This window comes from Equus asinus, chromosome 10 (genome assembly GCF_041296235.1).
Source record: "Equus asinus isolate D_3611 breed Donkey chromosome 10, EquAss-T2T_v2, whole genome shotgun sequence".
NCBI lineage: Eukaryota > Metazoa > Chordata > Mammalia > Perissodactyla > Equidae > Equus > Equus asinus.
Window position 1 is genome coordinate 43,546,160 of NC_091799.1, and position 22,949 is coordinate 43,569,108.

General features: G+C 52.6%; 1 protein-coding gene across 2 annotated transcripts in view; it reads right to left on the minus strand.

Moving 5' to 3' along the window:
- The window catches only part of COL15A1 (collagen type XV alpha 1 chain), a 102,206-nt gene that overhangs the window by 28,404 nt on the left and 50,853 nt on the right, over window positions 1-22,949 (minus strand). For both annotated transcript variants that reach the window (XM_014859723.3, XM_070519132.1), the window contains exons 10-22: window positions 21,149-21,298; window positions 20,519-20,662; window positions 15,016-15,075; window positions 13,750-13,848; window positions 12,453-12,578; window positions 11,848-11,910; window positions 6,061-6,096; window positions 5,523-5,663; window positions 5,261-5,329; window positions 4,405-4,440; window positions 4,216-4,299; window positions 2,908-2,973; window positions 860-895 (exon numbers count right to left, since the gene is read on the minus strand). In XM_014859723.3, the coding sequence (XP_014715209.3) occupies window positions 860-895; window positions 2,908-2,973; window positions 4,216-4,299; window positions 4,405-4,440; window positions 5,261-5,329; window positions 5,523-5,663; window positions 6,061-6,096; window positions 11,848-11,910; window positions 12,453-12,578; window positions 13,750-13,848; window positions 15,016-15,075; window positions 20,519-20,662; window positions 21,149-21,298 (1,110 nt within the window). The remainder of the gene's footprint in view (window positions 1-859; window positions 896-2,907; window positions 2,974-4,215; window positions 4,300-4,404; window positions 4,441-5,260; window positions 5,330-5,522; window positions 5,664-6,060; window positions 6,097-11,847; window positions 11,911-12,452; window positions 12,579-13,749; window positions 13,849-15,015; window positions 15,076-20,518; window positions 20,663-21,148; window positions 21,299-22,949) is intronic.

Below are 22,949 nucleotides of genomic sequence, written 5' to 3' on the forward strand. Positions count from 1 at the left end.
CCTAGCACTGCTCATCAAGCCACGGTGAGGTGGCGTCCCTCATAGCAGAACTAGAAGGACTCACAACTAAAATACACAACCATGTACTGGGGGGCTTTGAGGAAAACAAGGAAAAATTAAAAAATAAAATAAAATAAAAAAAGAACAAATGTCCACTGCATTTTTGATAAATTCCCTTCATGTACCCTGGAGGCAGCACATGCCACCCATGAGCACGAGGCCTTCCAGAGCTGCAGCGTCTTGGAGAAATCGTGCACATTTCCCTCTGGAGTGAGGCCCTGGGCTTCAGCACAGGCTCCAACTTTCAGACAAGACTGATCGCTGTCTCCAGAGAAATGCATTTTCACCTTCCACATGGAAGGCCCATAGTGTGGTGCCCACAGATGATTCGTTACTGGACTTCTACTCTATGGTTCCCCTCCCCCATCCTCCATCACCACCATCCTTTGATCTAGTCTTTGATCTACTTGGACTGTATCTACTTGAAATGCTTGACTCATCCACTCACATTCATAGGAAGCCAGCCAGCTCCGGCCGGCCCCGAGGTAGAGAGAGATGAGTAAGACCCAACCTCCACAAGCTGTTCACAGTCACAGTACAGGTGAGGAAAAAAGGACCAGAACACAAGTAACTGTTATTCAAGGCGGAAAAGAACCACAGCAGAGGCGAGAATAAAGCTCTGGGGGACTCAAAGACGGGAAGGATCACTCCAGGTGGGGGGCAAGGAGGAAAGGTCATGTGAACAAGATGGCGCTAGAGCCTGGTCAAGCAGATGGAGGAAGACAGCATTTCCAGGTGGAAGGAACAGAATGAGCAGAGCCACGGGGCACAGACAGAAGACGGTTACTGTGGTACTTACTGGAAATCCTGGCAGCCCAGGCATGCCCTCCGGGCCCTGTGACACACCAAAGACAAAGCAGGCGAGTTAGGAGCCAGCAGGAACACTGCGCCCCAGGGGCCCGCTCCCTCCCAGCACCTCCCAAGGGCGCAAGCACGTCCCCACACTGTGGGGCTCATAATCCATTTTACGGAAGAGGTGCTGAGGCCCCGGAGGGGAAGGAACCGTGCAGAGTCACACAGCTAGTTAGTGACAGAGCCAGAAACTGAGCATGGGAGCCCAGAGTCCCGCCCCTGAGCCAGAACTCTCTGCAGTTTAAGTGGCAGCCTCCTCCTCTGTGAAATCACTCAGCATCTGAAAGCGCTGGGGCAAGGAACGAATGCAGCACTGGATGAATGCTCTCGGAAACACGTTCCCTAAACTCCAAGCGAGCATTTGGGGGTGAAGTGCAGGCGCGCTGGTGAGACTCAGTTCTTTTCCCGCAGTAGGAGCAAGAATTGTTAAGAATCAGCCATTACAAAGGCCCTGGGACACACAGGGTCTGTGGTTCACTCCACACGGGGCCAGGGCTCTTCCTCCTGCCAGCCCAGACACCCACAGACCCATGAAAGGCGTATGAGTTTGGCAGAACATACACAGAGAGGGAGATGGCTGGGCGGCAACGAGTTTCTCCATGTCCTGCACGCACAGCAGGGTGGAAAAGCACAAGGGTGTGCGCCGGACTCGAGCCCTCTCAGGAAGGGGACGGCCTCTGAGGAGCCAAACGACTGATCCTCCATTAGGGATGAAGGGGACCCTTGGCCTGGATTCTCCCAAGGGGAGGCCAACAATTTGGAAGGAAAGAGGACTCTAGGGGTGGGGAAGAGAGAGAAGGTGGGGAGCACAGCAACGCAGGTGGACGAGGCTCAGGGACTCAGAACAAAGACGCTGAATCCTCTATTTTAGGCTGTCACCGTTTTGCTCTAGTATCATCCTATCTAACACCAAAAATGTTAGGGGAAAAGTTTGGGGAAAACCAATACCCTCTGAAATGACTTTTGCTCCTTAGCTGGTTCCCGTTAGGGTGTGAATATTGGGGTGTTTGGGATGATTCTGGCCAAAATCAAGAAGAGGGAGCCCCATTGGATGTAGTACAGAAGAGAGGGCGGGTCAATCCACCAACAGAGCTCTCTCAACAGGAGAAACCGGCGCCAGAGGAGCCTCCCAGATATTTGCAGAAGGCTTGGGGAGGGCACTGAATTTTCCCAGGACGAAGGTGGGGGTTCAGGCCAACCTCCCTGGGGACAGCAGGGGTAGGTGGTCCCCAGGACATCTGGATAGCACAGCTGTGGAAACGTAAGCCTCAGTCTCCATGTTGGCCTATACAGAGTGCCACAGTGGGCATCCGTCATGTCCTACAAGTCGCCCCTAAAGCTAGCGAGGTGTTATCGGGGAAGACGCTCAGAGTGGTGTGCAGTGCAGACGGGGCTGGAGCCCAAGGCTCCGAAGAGCAGAGCTCCTTCCCCTGTCCTCAGCTGCCGCCAGCAGATGCTAGAAGATGCAACGGGGATTTATGCACAGGCTGCAAGAGGAAGCTGCCTTCCTCTCAGGTCCTGTGGTGCCATGGACCGACTCTGCGAACTTGCAAAAATAACGTAGCTTCTTTGCGAGTCCCAGATCTCTAAAACGGGGCCAGAAAGACTGGAGCAAGCCACACCTCCTCCTCCTGCACCCGTTTTCCTGTCAGCGCAAGGAGGGGTCTTTCTAGGCTCTTCCCGTTCTGTGAAATGAGATCATGTAGATAGAAGCAGGCCAAAAGCGGTGCACAGACGTCAACTGGTTTGTTACTTAAGATTCTCTGATCTCCATGACACATATTTCCGAGGCATGGGACTGGAAGCTTCCAAGCATTGGCCAAAACTCCCCACATGATCAAACTAATGTGATAGCGACTTCTCAGAAATGCAAAGTTCTCTTTCCTTGCTACTTTGACATGTTCCAGCTCCATGCTTCAGGAGCTACAAGGATTCCAAACCAACCCAACTGAGTTTGAACAGGGGCACGTGGGCCGGGCAGCTGGGGACACACACCGGAGGCCCCATGAGCTCAGGAATGTCCGAGAGATTCTTGAATCCGTGGGTGATGTTGATCAAAGACTGAAAGAGAAAAAGCAGACAGTGAGACAGAGGCTGGCACGTGCTCCACCTTGTTCCTGGCAGCAAGGCTGTCAGTGAAGTCACCCAGCATGCAGAATTCGGGCAGACACGGATAACACCCTGGACCCACTGCCAACACGTCCCGCCCTCCCACTTCTCACGGAACAGCTCTGAGCTGCCTCGTCACTTTCCTCTTTTAATTAATCTTAAAGTTGTGCAATATGTGAATGCCTTCTCTCTCTTAAATTTTTTAAAAAAATTTAGAAAGCACGTTGTGTTGTTGGTATGTGTGTGTCTGTCCATGGGGTTATTTCACACACGTGGCATCCCAGGCTATATGTATCATCCTTCAACTTGCTTTTTTCACTTAACCATGTAGCGTGGCGATCTTTCCATGTGGAATTTTTGGGTTTGGATGTTTTTAATTTTAACAGAGCTGTCCAAAAGGGCCACGACCCCTCCTCCAGAAGCACCTGAGATGACCTTTTTCCCTCAGCCCTGACCCACCCTTGGTACTTTTTAATCAGAATTTTTTACTAGTCATCCTTTCTCCAGTTATGTGAGCCTGTCTGTCATCTACCAGTATGACATCATTTCTCTCAGAAGGGCCCTGATTTTTCCAAATGTGATGTCCTAATATTAAATGGACCGTGATCTGGTCCCAGCCTACATCCCACTCTTCTCTACAAATTTCCATTATTCTCCATGCGCACTCCCCTCCCCCCCGCCCGCCCATGGCCATCAGCTCCCTGTGCCCTAGACACACCATGTTTTTCTACTCTGTGCTTTGGCTCAGAGTGTCCTGCCACCTGAAGTCCAGAAGTCCTGTCCTCCATGCTTACCTGGTAAAGTCCTTCTCAGCTTTCAAGTCCCTGCTCAAAGACACTTCCTCCAGAAAGTCTTCCTTGATTTCTCATATCCCAAACTGTCTTTCCTACCTTGTTTCCCCCACATATATTCCTTTGCCTCTTGGTTACAGCTCTGTTACAGCCATTCCTCTGACTGTAACAGCTGCCAATCAGAAGAGAGTGTTCCAGAAGCACTATGTGAGAGAATAGTGGTACTGGGGTAGGAACAGACAAGTGGGGCATGCTGACAGGTAGGCCCTCCAATGCCAGATGCCGGCTATGTACCCCCTGAATAACCAGCAGCCCTGAAGGCCCTGAAGTTGTGGACAACCTTCTCTCTCCTTTAGCAAAGGCAGAAAGCACACAGTCACACTCTGACATGGATGATACTCACACTAGGCAAGACCTCGATGCGCCCCGGTGGCCCCCGGGGCCCAGGGGGTCCCACGATGCTGGCTCCATCCATCCCTCTGTCACCCTGGATACAGCAATGAGAGCAGAAAAAAGTTCATTGTATATGGATAATGCTCCTAGAGCCAGACTGGAAATATCTCCCACCCCCACCTCTGATCCGTGACCTCACCTTGGGTCCCTGGTCTCCCTTCTCTCCTTTGGGACCCTGGCAAAACAAACAAACAAATCAATATTCTTTGGTTTTCTTCTATTCACTTTGCTCACTCTCCATCTATCCTCCCATCTTCCCATCTCTCCCTAAGCTCTTTCATGGGTTTTGTCCCAGCCAATGGGAGCAAAAGATGAGGGGAAAATTCCTCTTCCAGACTAGGAAGGAAGGAACGCTTCACCGAGAGCCAGAGGACCAGAGGCCCTCTCCCAGCACAGGGTGAGTGTCCTCTTGACCCTGCATCTCAGAGCCTTCTGCATCTGCGGGATGGGGGAGGGTCCTCCTATCCGATCATGGATGGGGCTGTGCTGGGTCCCACCGCGAGACTCTGCCTGGCCTAAACTGAAGTGCTCAGCTCTGGATCCCACGAGACAAAGATCATGAGATCCCGGGGGCTGGTCCTCTTGAGAGCAGGTATTACAGCAGAAGATGGACAACGCCTCCCCGGGACTCGACACCAAGGGGGACGGGCACCTGTCAGGAGCACGGGGTTTGGAAACGGGCAAAGTATGAGTATTGAATGGGGCAGCAGGAAGGAGGCAAGGAAGCAGAGATGCTTAATGGTAAGGGACTGGAGAGGGAGAGATAAAGATGATTTTCAAGTTCTCCCACATGATGTTTTGTGAAAAACTTGTGTGCTGCTGCAAAGAAACCAGCTGTGAAGAGCATCTGGACTCCCCATTGCACAGCTGGAAGCAGGAGGCACAGAGAGGGTGAATTCTGAAAGGAGCAGAGCCAGGAGGGCACCCCACAGCCTCCTGACTCCAGCGTGACAGCAGGACAACCCTCAAAACAAAGATTTCAAAAGTCAACCCACACTTGAAGCTGTTGGTCCAGAGATTCTGGGTTCATGCAACAGCCTGATGCTCCCAGAGCCTTCGGTATCCTAGGGAAGGAAGAAGAATGGGAATTTCAGGTCCAATTCCTGAGTACCTCCTTGAGCCAGGTATGGCGCAGGGGGCCAGGGCTCAGAGGGAAGTGGGCGCGGTCTCTGCCCTCGGCCCGGCGGGCAGTTAGCCGGTCCGCCCAGCAGTCCTTCATGCACACGGTTCTTAAACCACAGAAAGGGGGCAACGTACCTCGAATCCAAGTCCCGTTGCACATCCAGGGCCTGGGGGCCCAGGGGGTCCGGGAGGCCCTGGGGGTCCCATGACCCCAGGAGTGCCCACTTGTCCATTCTTCCCGGGGGGTCCTGGTAAGCCTCTGCTGCCAGGGTCACCCTGTAAGGAAGGGGACAGGCTGACTATCCGGGCCTGGGTTCACTCATGGAAGGAACAACATACACGCCTGAGTCAGAAAATCGTTCTCAGAACTTAATTAGATTGATGGATTCTCTGATGGGTACTGCTAATGGGACTGAAACAGCTGTCTGGCTGACTGACGTCTCACTCGGAGAGACGCTGACGCACCCAGCTGAGCGCGTCTGTGAGGAGGTGGAGGGGGAGGACGCATCGCAGGCTACTCGCTCCCCTCCACCTCCAGCGGCTCTGCCTTCCCTGAGCGGCTCCTCTGAGATTCGTTCAATCCTCCAGCCCAACAGTCCAATTACAGTAAACCCAGGGAAAGGGGAGGAAAGAGGAGAAAGCTCTTTCTGTTTTTTTTTTTTTTTTTTTTTACCTTTTCACCAACTGAGCCATTAGGCCCTCTTGCTCCCTGAAAACAAAAAACAAAAAAACAAGAGCCAATTAATATATATCTCATGAGGTATGTTCAGAAGAAAGCGCAGAAGTACAGACTCTTAAGTGACAGGATATTAAGATGGGACTCCCCGTCCCAGCTTCGGCGGGTGTCTCAAAGCTGAGGACATTACAGGAGTTTCCAGTTTACTCGGCAGGCCACGCTGAAGGCTTGTCAAAGCCATTTGTCAACTGTTAGCTCATTACCCAGCTCAAGAGTAAAAAGGAGAAGCTGAAGATTAACCAAGGAGAGACTGTGGAGGAAGAACGCCCTGGAGAGCTGTCAGTGTCCCGGGTGGTCCCTGCCCCGCCCTCCCACGACAGAAGTAAAGGGCTGCTTCCCCTACTCCAGCCAAGGGAAGGGGCTTCGAGAACTTGATATGTGTTCCCTTGGCTTTTAGAGATATCTAGAAAGATGACTGACGCCTCTGGAAAAATTCTAAAGACCAAAAGCTGGCTGGAGTGGCCTCAGAATGGGGGGGTGGGCGCTGCTCTAAAGCAGGTTACTACGGGCCACGGTACAGGTTTCCTAGGGGATTCAACATGGATCCCACAGGAAGAAGCCAGCTGTGAGCTCTGAGCAGAGGGTAGGACCAATGAGGGCTGATGGTCAGGCGTGGTCAGCCCCAGGAGACACTGCCCCACATCCAGGGACTGTGGTTGGGGACCCCCAGCTGGGGAATCTGAAGACACCACAAAAGCACCTGCAAGAGAAGAGGCCAGCATTGCACGGCCACAGAGAAGGCCCTGACAACCGGTTATTATGTATCAAACGCACAGAAATGACAGAGCAGATAATTCCAAAATAGTCATGCTCAAAAACAAGATGGTGAGCGACCCTGAACCTGAGATAGAGAGGAATGCCAAAGGAAAAACGTGGGAAGCTGAAACCCGAGGCTTCGGTGGTGGAGAGCAGCCACAGGGAGAAAGCATCCTGCAGAGGGTGGTGGCAGCCAGGAGCAGGGCTTGGCTCTGACAGGGAGACAGGCGGACCGTTCTGGAGCAGGACAGCCCTCGGGCCCTGCCCATCTGCCCTCACCTCCCTCTCCCACTCCTAGCACAAGAACAACAGTTGTTTGTTGGCACAAAGGGAGAGGGTGGAGCCACAGGGGGCTAGGGGATCCTGGGAGGTCCAGGGCTACCCCAAGCTCATAAGATCAGCTGACGAGGTGCCCTGCCTGATGGCACAGCCCACTCCTCCCACTTCCCTCCTGAAACCTGCAACTCCCCAGCAATCTGTACAAACAGAGGCAGAAGACAGACTGAAGAGGGATTCCAACGAAAGCAAACACACAAGCAAGAAATACCGCACATCTGCGGGCAGGCACGGCAGTAACAACAGCAACACGGACTGGACGCCTGAGGGAACAGAGTTAAGCAGGCGTCCTAAGTACGCAGGATATAGTCTCAGAGAGAAAAGGAGGATCCTACAGCCACGAAACAAGGACAAACTCCTATGAAATAGGAACAGCGCTTATGGAAAAGAATCAATTAGAGATCTTAGAAATAAAAATATACAACCATTTGAAAGGAACAATTCTGTAGAAGGGCTGACTAACAGAAGAAATTCTCTCTCACCTGAAGAGAGAATTACAGAAAGAATCAGGCTACAGACGCCCTGGACATTATGGGGCGGCAGGAGGAGAAGGGATGCTGGCAGAAGGAAGCGGTGGTGGCTGGGCCATCACTTCCCCGCCTGCCCGCTTGACCTGGAAGAAACTAAGCGTGACCTTCCCCCAGAGCAGAGACAAAAAAATCGGGTTCCAACTTTGCTGCCTAATCCGGAGGCTACAGTTTCTGTGTCTGCTTCTCTTGAGTGAGCCAGCCACGCTGTCGTCTGCTGCCTGTCGCAATCTGACCTCGAAGGAAGTGCCAACCTTATGCTTCTTTCCAGTAAGAAGTCAAACCACAGTCACAGTTATTGTAAAACAGAAGTTAAATTAGCCTCGTCTCTTGACTTCTGGACTCTCCCCTCTGAAAATTTTATGTTGTGTTGCCATTTGACCCTGTTAAAGAAAATCACGTTCATAAAATGAAAAACTCTGTTTTTTCAATTAACTTCCTGACTCCTTTCAAATCAAGAGCAGGTCTTGCAGCAGTTTCAAAGGAAGTTCTAGATGTTTTGGACCTTGAGTCATCTGTTTCAGAGCAGATGATTTTATTCAGCTTGTACGTGTGAAGACATAGTATTGGGACCCATTCCGCTGGCTCACAGATTTGGTGGCCATCATATTGCAACAGGAGCAGATCAGCTTGGGGATGGAAGAGCTCATCTTATTGGAATTTACATGAACAGGCAGAGTGAAAAGTGGGAGCTCCAATTAAAAGGGTCAGCAAAGATCTCGGACTCCCGAAGTGGTGATGGTAGAGGTGTACTTCATGCCTCAGTGACAGAATCACGGTGCAGTGGGACTACCCACCATCCTGGAGTTCCAACCAGCAGAGCTGCTAGTCTGGCGGTGATGAAGTCTGGAGAGATCAGTTTTACAATGAAAATGCTGTGAAAGAACGAGTTGTAGGAGAGCTGCCTGCTGTAAAATCATGGTTGAGAATTCATTAGAAATTTCTACTCGTTACGGTAACTGGATTTGCTAAGACCATCATTAGACTTCATAATGCAGGAACATCAAAAAACCTAATAAATACACGGATTTTTTTTTCTGTTGCGGTATCTGAGATGGCGCAACTTATCGCCTTGTGGATGTCTGTTGGTTTTGCTCGTGATGCTTGTTACACTGATAACTTCAATTTGTTACCATTACAACAGACTATGGTCTATTCGGTTTATTGAGGTCTATAATGCAGATTTTGTACGAAATACATCTGATGATGATGAAAGAAGATATAAAATAGGAAACCAGGCCAATATTAGAACATGTAATTGAAACAAGTAGTCACAAGCTCTCAACCCATGACTGGATCTTACTTAGCAGCTCCCAGCTCAGATTCTTAAGGGGTACCCTGTTCTTTATCATGCAAGATTTAGAGAATTGCTCAAAGCCAAATTGAGATTATGTGGAGAAAAGGAAGAAGATGATAATTTACTTGTATTTCTCTTACATCTCAGAGTAAAGACAGAAGCTGGTTTTCTGATGTCAAACAATGACATTTCGGCAGCCGGGTGAGATTACTCAAACCGGTTACTGGGAACTCAGTGTTCCTCAGCAATTCTGGGAACTGAAGAAAATGTCAAAGTATGAACTCTCTTCTCCCTGGGTGTCCTGGCACCTTTTGAGACTGAAGAATACAGTGAACGATTCAGATTGTAAAGGAAGGAAAAGAACGACGGCTGTTAATCTTAGGTAAGTGCTGAAGAACTGGACGGCATAGTCTGCAATGGCAAGAGCAGAAAGGAATTCTGCAGAGGTCCGTCCCCAGCACATTCTTCAGCATCCTTTCCAGAAGCATCCTGGAGATGAGCAAGCAGGAGACACCTCGCCTGTTCCTTCATGGCTAAAGATCTCAGAGTAGCTGCTCCTCTTAATTTGGTGAAAATAAATTGAGGAATACTTCTATCATCAAACCGAACATAGAATAACTTATTTGACAAATGCCTAATGACCACTCACATTTTGATGACAATCCCACCTTTGAAAATAATGATTACACATAATATTTTCTTCCAGTCAAATAAACTGGACCTCATTCCTTAGGGAAAACCCCACTTCAGACAACTGCCCTGACTGGTCAATGTGTCTTGCAAGTGAGAAGACAGGCTGATTTCCCTGCAGCCTGAGGTGTCCACGCACCCATGGGAGGCACGGCCTAGGCAGGGAATGAGCCCCTTGTCACTGGAGGTGTGCAAGCTGAGGAAGAGAGACTATGGAAGGGAGTCAAGGATCAACTGTATCCTTGGATCTCACGTGCTGTTACATCCCTGCGATTGCTCGATTTTTTCTTTGGCACTTTGTTATTTTACATCTAGACCATGCTCCTTGGTTTACCTTTTTATTTTTTAGGTAAATGTCAAGTGCAAGATTTCCCTCGAGCTCTGCAGATACAAATTTCCAAGTCCTTCTGGAGTCTGCTTTCACTTGACCAGAAAGCATAGCAAATTTCAGGAGGAAAAAAATGTGACTTTTCTCCAACAATTACCCCGGGCAAGCCTGCCGATCTGCGCGCGCCTTTCTCAGCACTTGCAGAGGGAGTGCGCCTGCGCGGGTGTCCCTGCGCTGATGTGGGCGTGGGTATTGGTAAGTAAGGGAGGAGCATGGGGGGCAGGGCGGGTGGCGCGCGGAGGAAAGCTGGTAAGAGCAACCAGGAAGATGAGTGTAGGTCTGTGATGTTTCCTGCAAAATTTAATTTCTCATGAAATAGTTGGTACATGTAAAATGAGTTCTATAAAGCTTGACAATTGCTTTTGTCCTTTTTCTGAGAAATGAGCTTTCCACGAAAATTGAGTTACTGTTTCAATTAAAATAAGCACACTTGAGAGCTGATGGAAACTGGAAATTCAGTTCAGCTAAGACGGTGTTGTCTAGGGAGCAGGCATTTTCCACGACTTCATCCAGGTGGGGTAAACAGAAAGCCCCCCAGCCCGCTCCCCATCCCAGCTGGGAGGGACCTGCCTCCTCTGAACCCCAGCAAAACCCACCCCACATCACTAGCCTGAGTCTCGCCTTATCTTTACACCTTATCTTTATCGGAGCCCTTTGGGGACACAGCTTATCTCATCACCCAGGCTGGGAACACGTAGGGGCAGGAACCCCACCCCCACAGCACCACCGGGGGCTTACAGCCAGGAGAGGAGACAGGCTTCAGAGAACGAAGAGAGGGAAATGGAAGATTAAAAAGGCTCCTGAAGACGTTTCATTCATTCATCAAAGGCTCCCAGAGGCCCCGCTAGGTTCTAAGGATACTTGGAGAATGCCAGGCTCTGTGTTTGTCAGGGTGGGGTGGGGGCAGACAGGGGGGCTGACAGCTTTAGTGTCATTGGCTAAGAGGGGTCCCAGCAGAACAAACAGTGTGCTAATGGGAAATGGAGGCAGGAGGGGGGCTTTCTGCTCAGAAAGAGTTGGGAGAGCTTCCCAGAGGATACATCTGAACTGGGCCTTGGAGAATGAGAAGAGGGAAAGGACAGCCAAGACAGAGAGAAAAGCATGTGCAAAGGACAGGAGGCCGCGGAGGAAGAGCAGCTCAGAGCACGTCAGTAGGGTGGGCTGGCCCGGAGGCCATGGGAGGGAGCAGTGGGAGATGGAGCTAGAAAGGGTGGTCAGGAAGGGCCTTGAAGGGTTCTGTCCTGCAGGCAGAGGGGAGTCCGCAGTGACTGGTGGGAGCCTGCTGGAGGAAGATGGAGGGGGCAGGTGGGTGGAGGCTGGACTGCGGGTGGGGAGAAGGGGGCACCGGCAAAGAGCCTGACACCACACTGTGGGCGAGGAGCGATGACTGTCAGATCAGAGTGAGAGAGAGGTGAGAGGTGGACGTCAGATCGGCCAGTCTTGGCAACGGGCGCATCATGGCAGGAAAGGAGAGGAGGGAGGAGTTAGAGAAGACCCTGTTTTTGAGTCAGGTGACTGGGCAGATGGCAGCGCCATCCCCTGCCGCTGGGAAGATGCTGAGCACAGGATTAGGTACAAAGAGCCCCAGGACGGGGACATCCAGCAGGGAGGACCAGGAGGGGATTAGAGAAGGTCATTCACATAAAAGGCAAGGTCAGGCTTAGAGGTCAGAGAGAGGCAGCGTGGGCCGCTGGCTCCTGTGTGTTGAAACCCTCCCGCCTTCCCCGTACCTTCTCCCCTTTCATCCCAGGAAGGCCGGAGGCTCCATCGAGTCCAGGCTGTCCCTCAGGGCCCTGGGGAACATCGGTGACAATCAGCTCACAACATCCCTGATATGAATTAAATACAAACCCTTCCTGGTCAAGAAGGACCTGACGGGAGAGGCCAATGGGTCCAGGGCCTTGTGCCAGGTCCATGGCAGAATGCCAGTCCCTGGCCCCAGCTCGGCCACTGCTGGCCATGCACCTGGGGACAAGTGTTCTTCAATCCCTGGACTGCATTTTCTCCTCTGGGGGGGAGCCAGCGGCAGGGCTGGATGAGATGGTCTCAGGGTCCCCCGCCCCAGCCCAGCACTGATGTCCTGTGATTCCAAGATTCTACATGAGTCTGTATTTCCTGTCCTGACTAAGACAAAGCAGCAAAACACTGTGTGGGAAGATCTTTTTCTTGGCTGCTGCTTCTTATGAGTCTTAGCAATGACTGGGCTGAGGAGGAGATTTATTTACAAACGTTAGCTGGCTGCTTGCTCCCTGTCTCAAGCCTTAGGGCTGGAGTCTGCAGTCTGTGTGCCTCCCCCTGTGGCCACAGAGAGGGGCAGATGACTTCAGTAGCTCACCGGAGGCCCAGGTTCACCAGCAGCTCCATCCTCTCCAGGAGATCCAGGGGGGCCCATGAAAATATCAGTTCCTGGTTTTCCTGGAATCCCAGGTGAGCCAGGTGGGCCTGGGGGGCCTGGGGGACCCTAAAAAACAGATGCTCTGTTAAGAAATAGTGGGGGAGGGGATAAATGTACACTGAGCATGTATGTTCCACCCATTCTCTCCATTCCTTCCAACAACCCTCCAAGTAGAGACTGGTGTTCCCACTTAGCAGATGGGGAAACTGAGGCTCAGTGAGATGACGTGACTTGCTCTAGGGCTCACACACTCACAGCTAATTATTAGAAGAGCAGGAATTTGAATCCAGGTCTTTCTGACTCATTATAACCTGTTTTCTCCCAATAAAAATCCAATTCGTTGGAATTTTCAGAGGAGCTCTAATTTAGTTTTCTGATTAATGAAGAGGTCCATCAAAAACCACCTGTTTTTGACCCTTGTTAAAAATCTTCCTGCAGTGGTCTAGCCTTCTCAGCCTGGCGCCTGTGGCTGATCTCAGCAGCCTGGAAGACCCACCTGGCTCCGTTCCACTCATCGAGTGGGCCCAGAACCCTCCAGCCCTGTCATGCCGAGTGGGCAGAGGGGCAGCCGAGGGGGGCCTGCTGGTTGGGGATCCAGCAGAGGGGCTGCAGAGGAGGGGCTGCAGAGGAGGTTGGGGACCCGGGGACAGAGGCACCAGCTGCAGCTGGAGAAGGGAGGCGCTCATCCGAAGCCAGGAACTGGGGGGCCCAGCTTGGGCAGGAAGGTGAGCAGCAAGATCACAGAGGGAGAAGGAGTGGTCTTAGAAGGTTGGGAGGGGGGTTGCCTCAGGGTAGGGAGGATTTCAAGAAGGTTCTGAATGCCAAAGTGTGAAATGGCACCTAGAGAAGGGGCCAGCAGGTCTCTGCAACGGTTAAGGGGTGGAGGGGGATGGGGCATAAGCTACGTTGTAGAGGTGAAGGGCACGGGCATACTTGCCGTGGAGCAGCCTGCTGGAGAAGGCTGCCAGGGAAGTGAGGCAAGTGGAAAATGAAGGTCCTGAATATAAACTAACGGTCATACTCACTCAAAACAAAGCAGAACTGACCAAAGGGGGAAATGCCAAACATACACAAACGTAGAGTGAAAGGCATAATGAACTCCCAGGAGCCCGTGCCAGCCTCAACAATCCTCAGTAGTAGCCACTCCGGTTTCCCCTGGCTTCCGCCCCACAGCCCTCCCTCAGGGACTATTATGAAGGCAGCCCCAGGCCCCAGGCTGTGCATCCTTCACACTCACCCTCAACAGCTCCTCGCTGCGCACCAGGTCGTCAGAGCCAGAGCCAGAGCCGAGGTCCAAGCCCCAGGCCAGGCCGGAGCCCTCAGCCTCCGCTCTCACCTGCAGAGAGAAGAAATTCTCACACCCTGGTTTCAGTTGCCGCTCTCCAAGGACAGTCATGTCACCAAAAGCTTTCCCATTTTCTGCAGCCCCTTGATTGCTGCTGCCAACTTTCCTTCCAGCCTTTTCTCCCACTCTCCTCTACAGCTACCCTCCTCCCCCGCCACCTCCCAGCTGTGCAGCCAACATGCAGCCAGTCCTCAAACATACGACACTCTTCCCCATCTTCTCTTCAGCCTCCTTTCCCGCCTTTCAAATCCCTAGTCATCCTTCAGGGCCCAGTTCCATGGCCACCTCCTCCATGAAGCCCTCCCTGTCCCACTTTCAGGCGGAATTCCTCTCTCCTTCTGCTGAGGTCTCGATTTGGTCCCAGGACCACCTGACTTGACGCTTAGTAGATGTGTGCCTGTCAGCCCCTCTGGACTAGGACTCCTAGGGGTCTGGCCAATCCTGCGACACCCCTGGGTACTCCGTGTCCCCCACAAGATCTGGCACTGAGAGGCACTCAGTGCGTATTCGGTGAAGGTCATCACCTCCTCCAAAGAACAAAATGGACTTTCCAAAAGCCCTTTCTGGTCGTGAATTCCTGAAGACAGGAACTAGGCGAGGCCTAGTCGGTCACGGAAGGTGTGTGGGGAGCACGAGCTGAGAGGCTCCGCGGCGGAGCTGGGTTAGGGCTAGAGCTGGCTTAGGATGGTGGCAGCGCATCTAGGGGGGAGAAGGGAGGCGGGGAGACCAGTCGGGAGGCTGTTGCCATTGTCTGGGGGACAAGGAAGCATTACACAGCCAGACTGGGGACTCGGGGACTGACTGGATGGGGGGAGGACCACCCGAAGACGTTTCCTGGTTCTCTCTCGGTGGCCGGCCAGGTAGATGGGGTGCCGTTTCAGAGATGGCAACCTGCAGGAGGAGAGGGCTGGGGCGTGGCGATGAGTCCAGTTTGGGACAAGTTGAGTTTGAGGGACCCATGGGCCATTGAGAGCGCAGGATATAAACAGGACGTAAACAGATCCTGCTCCTGAGCTCCCTGAGGGCTCTGAGGAGGCGAGAGCCCTGAGCTGACTGGAAGGCACTCTGGGCCGACAGGAAGAATCCGCCTGTGGCTGTTTTCCCGCATCCCCGGCCCCTGCTCACTGTGCGTGTGATGAGTCTGGGTGGGAATCTCACCGTGGGTCCGGCAGGCTCAGCAGTTCCAGGGGGGCCAGAAAGTACCTCCTCAGCTCCACCCTAAAGAGAACAAGACGGTCAGTGGAGCACTGGGCACCGCCTCCCACTGTCCCTTCTCCTCTCTGTAGAAACCGTGCTCATCTCTAAGATCAGGCTTATGCAGAGGTAAAGAGGGCACTGTTCTTTATGAGCCAGCCCAGGGGGTACCATGTCCCACTTGGGACTCAGGAACCCCACTGAGTGATTCCACATCACACTGGTGGGGTGGACGGGTATGGTGGAAGGAACGGAGCAGCATGAACAGTTGTTGCACACACACCCCTCTTGTCACCGGGGACTCCCCCCGGATCCAGGTCCTGCTGGAGCACTGATGTCCACGCCCAAGATGGTCTCCATGGAAGCCCGCCCTGGCCACCCCACCCCTCCCACCAGCCCTGTAGCCTTTCCGGGGCCTTTATTGCTCAGAATGTGCCTCCCGGGACCGTGGCCCCTGGAGGACAGGCTCGGTGCATGAGTCAGCTCCAGGTCCCAGCGCCTGGCCCAAGGCTGGTGCTCAGGAAAGACCTTCCAGAGTGACAGGACCAGCCATTTGGAAAGGAGAAGGAGACGAAAATGAGAAAGGTGGCATCCTGGGGAACTCTGGCTGTCAAAAAGGGTCCAGAGAAATGGCAGTCCTGACAAATAAGGTGACAGAATGGCCCGAGCCACTAAAAGGAATGGAAACATGGACAGTGAAACCCCATAAAAACTGTGTGGTGTGATGCCCTCTCTCAGACACCCCTTCTGTCCCCAGCACCCTGCTGGCATCTGAAGGCCACAGAGGCGGCCAGAGTGGAGAGACCCCCCTCCCCAGACCCAGGCCTCCCCTCCCTCTACCCCACGGCAGCCTGGTGAAGCCCCAGGGCTGGAGCACCCTCTGTCCCCGGGACAGCCTCAGTGTAGCCCTGGGGGGGCGGTGAGGAGGGCAGGGGACCAGGGCCAGAGTGGAGATGGGAAGGGTCCCCTATGGCCAGAGCAGGCTCCGGGGTGCACTGCCCAGGATGTGGGGCTCCTGGGGGCCGTGGCCCAAGTGGCTGGGGGCACATCCCCTCGGCAATAGTTTCATGTCACCAGTTGCTTCAGTAGAGGAATTTGTTATTTTTCTGCAGTGACAGACACCAGACAAAGGATGTCCACAAACATCACCTCATTTCATTCCGGCTACTCCCTCGTGGGGTCGTCATCGCCACCCCCATTTTACAAGTGGAGAAACTGGAGCAAAGAAGTGGTAAAGACCTTTCTGGACTCCTACAGCTACTAAGAAGCAAACCCCGGTCTGCGGTCCCCTGAAGCTCCTGCCTGCCCACTGCTTTCCCAGGGAGAAAACCAGGGGCAGAGCCAGGAGCCTAGACACAGAACGCCAGACGTGGAAGGACCCTCTGATTACAGATAGGAAACTGAGGCCTGCAGAGATCAAGGGACTTGACCAAGGTCACCAGTCCATAAGAGTCTTGACCGGAACTGAGCCCCGTGCTGTTTTTGCGATTCTCCCAGACTCTCCATTCCATCTCTTCTGAGCTCCGTCCTCTTACTGCTTCTGCTATTCCCTTGATCAGAATTGATTCAATTAACCCCAAACAACATGCCCAGGGCACTTTATCAGAGCCAGTGTGTTCTCCAGAATGGTCACAGTGCCAATCTTTTCTCATTTGGGCCTAACCTGTCGTTTCATCCCCATACGTCCTGAGCCTAAAACAAGAAGATGTGGTTAAAACCTGGCCCATGGCTTTGGGACATGGAGCTGCTCTGCTCTGATGAGGTCCCTGGTCCTGGTCAGTGAGCTGGGCATGAGGGGGCTCGCTCTGGGCTGGATACAGCGAGCCCCATGAAGAGAACGATGTGGCTATCTAGTTGCTGCTAGCCGCCTGCACCCAGCAGATATAGGCTCTTGCTAAGTATTTGCCAAATGACTAGTGGGAAGACCTTAGAAATGGCATGAGCTCATTTGGACCACGTGGGCTTTGCTGACCAACTTCTGGCTCATGTCTGAAGATGGGTGGTTGTGGATAGTGCAGAAAACAAAGGGAGAAAGTCCAGACACCAAGGCACTGACCCCTAGTTGACTCCTGAATGCTGTGTGACCTTGACTAAACTCCTAACCCTCTCTGTGCCTCATGTACAAAATAATTCTATATACTTAATTGGTTGAGTGTGTACTATATGCTAGCTAAAGTGTTCCATGTATTAAGTCATTTCATCCTCACAAGCAAGAGGTAGGTACTATGATCTTCATTTTATGCATGAGTAAACTGAGAGAGAGAGGTGAAGAAACTCGCCACAGGTGTGTGGCAGAGCCAGGCCTGGACGCCCCTCTCACCCACTGCCTTGGGTGACTCTGAGATTCAAAATGACCCTGAAGATACTCCAGAGTGGGTGCTCTCTTGACTGTCCCTGCTGTGCTTTTAAACCATCTGCTCAGGACAGGGCATCCATTTCAGTTCATCGCAGATCCCTGACACTGGCACTTGGGAGATCTGTGGTCCTCAGTTCTGTGCCAGGATGAAATACCGTGCGTCTGTCTCTCCCTTCTCCTTCCTCTCTCTCCATCTCTCACTCCCCATGGCATCCCCCACCTTAGAACATTGAAAATCCCACTGTAAAAGTGATGAGCCCCCATAGTGGGGACACCAAAATGCATTAGGAGCCCACCAACCCCCACAGTTCTACCACTGTGAGGACACACTGCTAACATTTAGGGAGGGCCTTTCCTTCCACTGTTTTTGTATGTGTCCATTTTTAAATAGCTAAGGACTATTTAGGACACAATATACTCAACTTTAAAACCAGCTTTTTTTCACTTAACATTATATGCTTTTTCCCCCCATCATGAAATACTCCTAATAAGTATAATTTTCATAGCTACAGAAGGTTCCATTATTGAATATACTGTAATTCAGTTAAACCCCTATTGTTGGCTAGTTAAACCACGTCCAGTCTTTTCTCTTATGGACAATACTGAGATTAGCACTCTTGTACACAAAGCCTTTTTACATAGCAGAGCATCTCCTTTAGGTTCGATTCTTAGAACAGAAGTTTCTGGGTCAACAATATGCAGTTGGGTGGTTGTTAATATGTGTCGACAAAGAACTTCTCAGAAGTAGGAAGCCCATCGGCACAGAACCCAGCACAGCTGGTCTCAGCAGGCGCCAACTTCTCAAAGCAGAAAACGCAAAGGATCCAGGGACACTGACCCAGTTTCTCCAACAGATCAACGGCAGAAAGAGAAAGACGGGGGGAGACAGTCAGAGACTGAAAGAGACACATCAACCCAACGCAGTGGGTTCAAACCAACTGTAAAAAAGGCGTGGTGTTTTTTTATTTTTATTTTTTTTAACAACTAGGGCATTAGATAACATGGAGGAACTGCTGTGAACTTTGTTAGAGGGATAATGACATCCATCATTAGCAGTGATGGATGACCTTGTGGCTAAGGATGAAAAAAGGTCCCAGATCACCCTTTCAGCAATACACATGAAAGTATTTATGAGTTACACGATCTGATGTTTGGGATTAGTTTTAAAATACTCCAGCCTACCCCTCCCCTCTGCTCCAAAAAGATGGCGGTAGCAGATAGAACAGATAAAGCATGATGCGCATAATGTTGATAATTGTTCAAATTGAGTGATGGGTATGTAGGGGGTTTATTATACTATTCTAAGTCCTTTTGTGAATTTTTAGTATTTCCATAACAAAAAGTTCTTGGAGAAGAAAGAGGAGAACTGGCTTTATGTAAAGATGCGTGGCCAGCCAGTACTGCTGCCCGAGACATGGCGTCAGCGTGGGGAGACGTGGTCTGGGGGTTTTGCACATCCATCGGGATGAGGAGCAGAAGAGCAGGGAGTCAGTTTCGGAAGTCACAGCGTGTGAGGCAGTGCTCAGGCATCACGGCCCGCCGGGTGGATTCTGTGTTATTGCCCAGTAGAGACTCCTGGGCAGCTGAGCCCTCGCACTAGGGGCTCCCTGGTTGGTCTGGCAGTGGCCTCGGCCACCTGCAGTGTTAGGAGCTTTCTAGGTGTCTCTAAGATGCAGACAGCGTTAAGAACCAGAGCTCCCGCTCACCTCCCTCCTTTGATAGATGGTAACACCGGGACTCAGGACACCACAAGTCAGTGGCACCCCCACAAGGGGGACCTCGGCCGCCCGGCTCCCAGGCTGGGGCCTTTCCACCAAATCACACTCTCAGGGAAGCTCGAGAACATTAGCCCTGCAGGCCAGCATGCCTGGGTCCCACTCCCGGCTCTGCCTCTTGGAGGCGGGCCCCGGCGGGCAGCTTTCTTTACCTCTCCAAGTCTCACTTCCCTCGCCTGTCAAAGGGAGACCATTCGCCTGGTACTGAGAGTGGTGGTGTGAACAGAATCAGGTAAACTTGCAACACGGTGCTTAATAAATGTCAGTGAAAACAGCTTATTTGCTGCCCCTCGACTGTGAATTCCTTGGGGGACAGGAGCGAGGTCACATTCATCTCTACCTCCACGTGTCTGGACGGAGGCCCTGAGCTGCTATGCATCAAGTCAATGAGCAAGTCAGTGAATGAATGACAGCTCTACTAAAGGGACAGGAAGCCATGCTGGGTGACTGCTGGGCCCCTGGAAGAGGGGCATTCAGGGCTCCCAGGGGGCTCTCTGTGTCCCGTCCGCAGCCCCTCCCCTCACGGGTCAGCCCTGGAGCGCTGTGGCTGAGGGACCGCATGCCTGTAGCTTGAGTCAAGGCTTTGAAAGCGCACACAACCAAATGTTACTAGGGGAACCGACGTGCCCAAGCTGGTACCAATGGAATATTTTCCTTTAAAAATACTGATATTTGAAGGGCAATTTCATTCTCTGGTTCACACAAGCCCATGCTAAGGATCAGCTCTGGGTTTCCTATTCCTAAAAGACAAAGCTATAGCCCTTAAGTGGTGACGGCCCCGTCACCATGTACAGAGCTCTCCAAACCCTCCCTGACCTGCACACTCTCACCCTCCTCCAGACAGGGAAACTAAGGCCCAAAGAAATGAAGGGATTTGCATGAGGTGGCATAGGTGCAGCCCAGAATCACAGAAACTCATGTAGAAGTGACGTGAAGGTCACCCCCACACCCCTTGATGCTTCCGTTCCCTCTGTGGTCCCTGCCAAGTCTGCCAAGGTCCCCTCCAGGACGGGCGTCCTGACATTTGAGGATCTGCATCATTGGACAGTTCTGCCTGTTAGAAAGTTCTCTTTTCAGTTCCAGGGCCATTTGGGACACAAAGCCAAGATCTAGGTGCCCCAGATTTTCACTTCCTGCTTTTTCCTCTACAAACTGCAGCTTCTTTGTGTGTTCCCAAGTTGGAGGCCCCTCAAAAGCCCAAAGTGGGCATTTTGCAAAAGAAAAATGAAAACCCACCTCTGAGAAGGCCAGGGCAGGCCCCTCCCAGGACTCCGGCCTTTCTTTCCCTGGTCTGTGAGACAGGCCAAGTCAATCTTCACGCCTCGACGCCACTTACCGGAGTGACCCCTCTTTCAGGAGCCACTGTGGGTATGGGGAGCGGAGGCCCCTCCGGCAGGGCGCCGCCCGTCTCCTCCGCCCCCGCCGCTGTCAGGGGCTCCTCCGTCGTGGCTGCTGCCAAGTCTTCTTCATCACCAGGACCCTGAAAGCAAACCAGCAAGAGGAATCAGGTCCCCTCACCCACGACACGATGTGCACACGGCTGCCGGTGAGCTTTGGCGACGGTCAGTTACATGACGCCAGCCAATTTCAAACCACTTTCTCACCCACAACTGTCATTGCCCCCAAGACATTCAGGGAAGCACAGACTCGCGCATCCCCTTCTGAAACACGAATCTCCTTGATACCCCCCTCCCCCAGCAACACCTTCTGACTTTGGACCACTCTCTGAGACAGCTCTTCCTGGACAAAGCTGGGAGGTAGCTGGCTCAGGACAGAAACCTGATTCCCTGGGCCCTGTCACGCTCCTCCCTTTGCATCCTGCATCCCTCCAGTCGGGGCCTACCCAGACATGCGCTCTAACCAAGCTGAGTGTGCACTTGCCTCCGGGAAGGCCCGCAACTGCTCCTGTCATGACCCTGACCTCACTCCCCGCTGTGAGCCGAAGAAGACGCTCGGAGACACTTACGGAAGGGACCACTTGCTCAGAGGGCACCGTGGGTGTGAGGGGAACCAGGCCATCTGTGGGGACCCCGCTGGCCTCCTCTTCCTCGAAGGTGCTGAGGGCCACTTCTGTTGCAGCTACTGCTGTTGTCAAACTTTCTTCACTGATTGGACCCTGAAACAAAACTGGGATGAGGGCTGGCGCCGCCTTGTCCACAACGCTGGTTCAGGGGGCCCGTGGCTGCGGGGTAGAAACTGCGCGGCCATCAGATGACTGGCGTTGCGAAAGCCCCCCTCCCCTTGTTCTTTGAAGCCCACGCCTCAGCCCGCAGATTCTGGACCTCCAGGTCAGAAAGCACCTCTCAGGTTAGAATGCACCCTCCTTGCCCGAGAGTCCCCTCCGGCACATCTCTGCTAAGTGCTTTGGCCTCAGCTTGCACACCTTCAGTAACGGGGAGCTCACCACCTTCACAGGCAGCCTTTCTATTTCCAGACAGCTCTGCTGGTTAAGTTCTAGTTTCTACTGAGTCACGACTTGGTAGAACTGGGAGCTGGTGCCTAGTTTTCTCACCCTGTGACAAGTTCTTTGCCTTTAAAGAAGTGTGTGTGTGTGTGTGTGTGTGTGTGTGTGTGTGTGTGTGTGTGTTGGGGTGGGAATGAAGGACAAGGATGAAGGATGAGGGATGAATGATGAGAGATGAAGGAGAAGGAGGCTGAGAACGGGGTGACGGCCACTTTGTTAATTAAAATCACCTATGTAGAGGCTGGCCCGGTGGTGCAGTGGTTAAGTTTGTGCGCTCTGCTTCGGTGGCCGGAGATTCACGGTTCAGATCCCCGGTGTGGACCTAGCACCGCTTGTCAAGCCACGCTGTGGTGCCATCCCACATAAAATACAGGAAGACTGGCACAGATGTTAGCTCAGCAACGAGCTTCCTCCCCAAATAAAATACAAGAATCCATGTAACTGCCAGGGGGCCTGGAGAGCTGTCAGCTGGTCAGGGCATCCCCTCCCCACTGTGAGGTTTCCCTGGACGGACGTCAGCCCGGAGGTGAAAGGCTGGGAGCAGGTGTGTGGGAAGACCTCCGAGGCCAGTGCTGTTGACACGTGATGGCCGGACAACCCCCACCCTTCGTCCATTCAGCCACTGTCCACTGAGTGCCCACCACTCGCAGGGATGAAGACAGAGCGGTGAATAAGCTGGACACAGTCGCTGTCCTCACAGAGCCCACAGGCTGGCAGGGAGCCTGAGGTGACTATTTACCAAGTTTATCATTAATTACAACTATGAGGAGGGCTGCCGAGGAGAAGTTCGAGGAAGCGTGAACGTGTGTGGGGAGACTTCACAGTCCGGGACGACACCTCCTTGATGAAGTGGTGTCTGAGCTGGACTCTGAAGCACGAGCGGGAACTAGAGGGGGCAGGCAGGAAGAATGGGTTCAAGGCAGAGAGCAGAGGGGATAGGAAGACGCTGAGGCAGGAGGAAAGAGGCACATTCAAGAAACTGAAAGAGGGGCCGGCCCCGTGGCTAGTGGCTAAGTTCACGTGCTCCACTGCCGCGGCCCAGGGTTTCACCCGTTCGGATCCTGGGCGCGCACATCGCACCGCTCATCAGGCCATGCTGAGGCGGCGTCCCACACACCACAACTAGAGGCACTCACAACTAAAATATACAACTATGTACCGGAGGGGCTTTGGGGAGAAGAAGAAAAAAAAAAAAAGAAGAAGAAGATTGGCAGTAGACGTTAGCTCAGGTTGCCAATCTTAAAAAAAAAAAAAAAAAAGAAACTGAAAGAAGGGCAGTGAGCTGGAGCGCTGAGAGCCGTGG